General features: G+C 30.6%; 1 protein-coding gene across 1 annotated transcript; it reads left to right on the forward strand.

Annotated features, from left to right (window-relative positions):
• Positions 1 to 187: 187 nt before the first annotated feature.
• LOC111692567 lies at positions 188 to 6,062 on the forward strand (the record flags this gene model as incomplete). Its single annotated transcript, XM_023456620.1, has 3 exons — positions 188 to 370; positions 436 to 911; positions 6,026 to 6,062. Coding segments are annotated over exons 1-3 (696 nt in total), but the record flags the coding sequence as incomplete, so codon positions are not given.
• Positions 6,063 to 6,066: the final 4 nt, after the last annotated feature.

A 6,066-nucleotide genomic window follows, 5' to 3' on the forward strand; every position in this document is an offset into this window, starting at 1 on the left:
CAGTATTTCAATTATTCCACTTGGATCAATATTTAATGTTGCAGTTACAGTTTATATAAATCTTTGAATAGATGGGCGTTGATTTTAAATGGCCGTCGCCTTTAAATACGCAATCGTTGTAACGTACAGACCATTTGGTGAACGTCAGTTGGTTCATTGTGATAACAGCCGGTGGCGGCGCTGCAAAATGGAGAATAATTTCTGTTTGAAAGCTTTTCTCCTTCTCGGTGTAGATCCTAACCGCCCTATAAGAAAATGGTTTGTTACTTTCAACAACTTGTTAGCAGCATGGATTATGTCTCTATCTATATTCAAGTGTTATCTCGATAGAAATCTAGAAAATATAGAACCAATAAGTTTAATTATTATGGTAAGTTCATTTTCTAAATATTTATAAATATTATAATATTTATAACTTTGTATATTCTTTTACAGATATTTGTTAAATATTTTTCGCTTGCTTTTGGTGCCAAAACGGCCAAACAAATTCTGGAATCCAAGGAACAATTTTGGGAAGTCGATATTGTTGATGACGAAATAACGTATTTAATTCAATATATGAAAGCAATAGAAAAATGGTATGAAAGTTCCGTAATTGTCGGCGCATGTATATATACAGTACTCCCCTTACTTTCGATACACTCTTCTGTGTTTAACTGCATTATACCTCATTATATACCGTTTCCATTATTTTATATCGTCGAAATTTACATAATTATAGTTAGCTCGTTTGTCTTTGTTTATTTCAATATATTTGTATGTTCTCTCATAGTTTCGGCTACTATTCAATTTAGACTAGTAAATTTGAAAATTAGGGATCACAATCTTAAAGATATTGAAAATAACCGGGATGTTGAAGTGTATGTTCGGAACATGAAGAAGATAATCAAACATCAACAGTTACTTATGAGGTGAGTCTGTTTCATTTTAAATTAACTAGCTTAACTTTAATCACTGTTTGCAATAGGTTGCATGAAATTTTTTATCGACGATCGTGTCCAAAATGGCAATGTTTCAAATAATTTCCAGTGTAAAAATTAGCTTTTATAAGGGCCTGTGCAAAGAGAGTGAATTACAAAATAACTATGTAAAGTATAACCACCCAGTGTTCATACGTAAATAAGTTAGCCTTCCTTGCCTGGTTAGTGTCAGTGTCCAAGCCAGGTCTATTAGTTTTCATTTTTCCCACATTTACTTTACTGTCATGGTCCTTTGTATAATTATCTTGAATACTTGACCATGAGTCTATCTTTTCAGTAGCCGATTGCTATTAATTAACTTATCTTAACTATAGGCTGTTGATTATATCCAAAAAAACAGGGTTAAAAGGAACTATGACGTTCAAGCAATTTTATTGCATGAATCGTTGAAATGGTCATTTTAGAAAAAACCGCGGAGTGCTATTTAATTGGAGGGTGGAAATTGGAGATATTGGTGAAAATGCACCCTTTCAGTTTTTTAATTGTAGCTCGAAAACGAAGCAAAATTTCGCTATAGTTCATAGAAAAAATTTTGTAGGGAATTGAATTTCTCATCGAAATGGCTTATTTAAAAAATGTAAATGGAAAATTTTATGCAAAAAATCGCTAATAAAGAATTTTAAAGAAAACAAATAAGATTTTTTGATTTTTTTTTATTTTTTTAATAAAATAATTAATTAAAAATTTTAGAATTTAAGTGCAATAAAGTTTATTAATAATGTATATACAGTGTGTCCACGGATGGAGTCATAAATTTAAAAAACACGAAAATACTCAACAGAGCAATACCATTATTTATTATTTTACACAACATTTTTATAAAAACAAATCTGTTTATAACCTTAAATAATGTTCTAATACAAATTTTAAAATCAAAATTTCAATTTTCGGGGTGGGAAGTAGCTATACATATAGAGTAAAACTCAGAATTGAAATTTTTATTTTAAAATTTGAATTAAGACAATATTTGAGGTTATAAACAGATTTGCTTTATAAAAATGTTGTGTAAAATAATAAATAATGGTACTTCTGTCTTGAGTATTTTCGTGTTTTTTTTAATTTATGAGCACCCTGTATATCTAATCTAAGATGTTTGTATGGCAGACTCATTTTTTTGAAGAGCAGAACTTTTTATAAATAGTGACATTTTTGGTAAAGTCAAAAACAAAAGAGTTTGTCCTCTTGTCAACTCCATTCGTGGACACACACTGTATATACATTATTAATAAACTTTATTGTACTTAAATTCTCAAGTTTTTACTGAATTATTTTATTAAAAAAGTAAAAATATCAAAAAATCTAATTCTATTCTTTTACATTTTTTAAATAAGCCATTTCGATGAGAAATCTCTACAAAATTTTTCCTATGAACTATACCGAAATTTTGCTTCGTTTTCGTGCTATATTTAAAAAACTGCAAAAGTGCTTTTTCACCCCTATCTTCAATTTCAACCCTCTAATTTAATAGCACCCCGCGGTTTTTTCATTTTTAATTACCCTCCGAACAAGCCATGTGATGAAAATCCTCGAACGTCTTATTTCCTTCCTTTTTTGCAAAAAATGAGAATTTAAATGTATAAGGGTAAACGCGCCGAAAATCGAAAAATTGGCTAAGTTTGAGCCAATATATCAGTCAATTTTCATCCAAAAATACTTACAACCTCTCGTTTTGAAGGAAATTTTATCTACCTTTTTTTCTATGAAACAATGTATATACCTACCCATCTTTACTCAAAAAAAAAAACTAGAGGCAAAAAGTAAAACAAAAACAGAAAATCGAATTTTTTCCATAAAATTTTCCTTTTAAATTTTTTAAATAAGCCACGTCGATGGGAAAGGACCCCGCACTTTTCTTATGGGAAGTGGCTTTCGGCCAACTTCGCAGATTGATAGTTCTTAATATGTAGATCAAAAGTCTCAATGGGCACAAAGCTCCAAATCCACCCTTTCCCCCAAAAAAACTGACTCCAAGTAGCGGGGAGTATACTTGTCGTTTTATAATAAAAAGTTTCAAATAAAAGTTTTTTATTTCAATGAAATCTAAAAAAACTATTCTTGTGTTTTTTTCGAAAAATCAATGTTTTAGTTTTAAAACGCCACTAACGTTTAACACAGAGTATACGTATGATAGCTATAGATATATGTGTTAAGTTTAATAGCGTTTTACAGCTTGAATATTACTTTTTCGAAAAAACACAAACTATTTTTTAGATTTTGTCAAAATAACTAACTTTTACCTGAAATATTTTTTCATAAAATGACTAATAAAGTTTCGGCAGCTATATAAACAATTAAATTAAATTAGTTTGATAGTCAAAAATGTGGTTATTTGGGGTCGCTGTTGGGTTGATTAAAAAATAAATTATTGTTTTACATGCAGAAACCAGTTAAATCTCCCCATTACTTGGAGGCAGTTTGGGGGGGGNAAGAAAAGTGTGGGGTCCTTTAATTCTCTAAAAAATGTTTCCTATGAAGCATAGCGAAATTTTGCTTCGTTTTCGAGCTACAATTAAAAAACTGAAACCTTTCACACCTATCTTCAATTTCCTCCCCCTAATTTAATAGCACTCCGGGGTTTTTTCATCTAAATTGACCATTTGAACGATTCATGTAATAAAATATCTTGAACGTCATAGTTCCTCTTAAAATCCTATATTCAATAGCCTACAAGAGTAGTGCAGATTTGCACTGTGTAAACATTTTTGTTTCCTTTCCTGTGGCCAAAAAACAGTAGATCTTGTGCTGTTATTGGTAACTTAAAGGTGGCGCATCTTTTATAAATTCCAATTATTCTGAATTCTGGAATAATTTGGAGGGTAACTCAGTATACTGAGTTATAGCTCCATCCATTGGATCCCTTGTGCATCCCTCAACGAGAGATCAGCTCTCCTAAGCCGTTAACCAGCCTATCAAGGAGAAAAAGGTGAGAGATCCCTCTCTGATGTAGCACGGACTCTCTTGTTGACGAGACACCAGTGTACTCGCAGAGTATATGGAAAACTGTGTCATCTTCCTGCTCACAACCTCTACAAAGAGGTGTTTCGCACTTTCTAATATTGTAGAGGTGTTTTCTTAGCCAACAGTGTCCAGTCTGAATACCCGACACCTCAACGTTCATTTTCTGAGTTTCACCTCATGTGTATTCACCGACAATGCTAACAATTGTTGCTATTAGTCAGCACACTACGTAATTATAATTATAAAAAAATTAAATGTATTAAGATTTAATTCATCATTAAGTGACGTGTATTAGTTATTACCTCATTTACAATTTTGTATATTTTATTCATGCTGAGCATTTTTAATTTCTTGGTTCGGCATCCCACAAAACTGCTTCAAATAAGTCATTAATAGTCCAGGAATGTTAGACATAAAAAGACGGAATAAGCGAACTTTTTTACTTTGAGATTTTTTTATAGAAAAGTGTAGGTTTTGAGGTCAGAAAACATATGTCAGACACGCAACTTCCAGCAACATTTTGAGATATACTTCTATGAAAAATTTCGATTTTCCCAATAGTTTTTCCGTATATTTTTCAAATGAAATGCAGATTATGACAAAATTAATGTTTTGAAGCCAAAATAATGTTATAATAATAATAATTAAATTCATTTTTAAATAACAAAAGTGAATTAGAGAAAAGAAAATTGAGGATAATTCTTGGAAAATCTTATATAGTTCTCCGAGGTTTGAGTATTTACGAACAAACGTATCATTTTATAGGTGTTCGAGGGTGTACAGGCTGGTCCATTTTCGATGGGAATTTCAGAAACTACTAAAGATATGATAAATCTGACACCACGTTCTCGAGCTCGATTTTCATGGCAAACTCGACGTCAAATCAGAAATTTGCTATATTCATTTGTTTGTGAGTTACAGGGCGTTTCTTGTTATTGTCACATTTTTGAACATGTGTGTATCTCAGCTGTTAAATAAGTTAGAATTAAAGTGAAAACTGATCAAAACTAATTCTTTGGCGTAGAATTGAATGCCAGTATTAGATTTTTAGTAGATCTTAAGATTTCGGAGTTATGACCCAAAGTTATATTTTTTTAAATGGAAATCGTAGCTGACCATGGCCTAAAAAAATAGAGATTTTTTTTTGCTTTTTAGCAATATATCACATACTATAGTTATTTTTACAAACACAGGAGATACGGTGTATTTTATATATAAATTATATATGTTTTTCCTTTTTAATATGGCTGGCTATGGAAATGCATATAAAACTGTAATTCCTACTTTTACAAAACTCATATCTGTTGTAGAAATATGACGTTTATTTTAAATGCACAACATATACTCGTATGATAATATAATACTAACGAAATTTTAGGAGATAGGTGGATAGGAACAAACGGANATTGGGAAATTCGAAATTTTTCAGATGAGCAATTTTGTAAGAAATTTAATTTTGAACTACTCTTCTTTGAAACTTTTTTCGAAAAAACCGCATCTTCATTGAGATATTGGCAGTTTTCTATAAAAAAATATCAAAGTAAAAAAATTCGTTGATTTTTTTTTATTTTCCTGGATTAGGGTTAAAATTATTTAAGATCGATATTTTGTTCAGCTATCAGTAAATTTTCAGTAATTCCAATCAAAGGCTCGACGGTTCATATGGTTCGTCTTTTCTGAAAAAATAAGGAATAAGAACACACCTGTCGTTGAATTGTTTGTACATCAAATCATATTACTTTTGTGACTTCTCAGGTAATTAAGTTGACGTTAGCGTGAGTGCGATTTGTGCGGGACTTTTGGGAGACAAATATTTTCAAACTCGTCTACATTATTATAAACGTTATGAAACATTTGATATTTTTATTAAAACTGTTAAGAACAACAATGGCAACTTCAACTACAGCAGTTTAATGACAATATATTTTCCGTAATACCCATTAATACCTATTAATTATTGCTTAAAAAGATAATAATATATATTTTAAGTCTTAAACCCATCCAGTTACATTTCTGAAAAGTTTGATGTTCAATATTTTCTGTCTTCTATTTATTAATGACAAAAAAATAATTCAGTTTCTTTCCAGGTACGTCGACGATTTAAATACAGTATTCAGTGCGCCAATTG

Source organism: Anoplophora glabripennis, unplaced genomic scaffold (assembly GCF_000390285.2).
Source record: "Anoplophora glabripennis isolate ALB-LARVAE unplaced genomic scaffold, Agla_2.0 scaffold1918, whole genome shotgun sequence".
NCBI lineage: Eukaryota > Metazoa > Arthropoda > Insecta > Coleoptera > Cerambycidae > Anoplophora > Anoplophora glabripennis.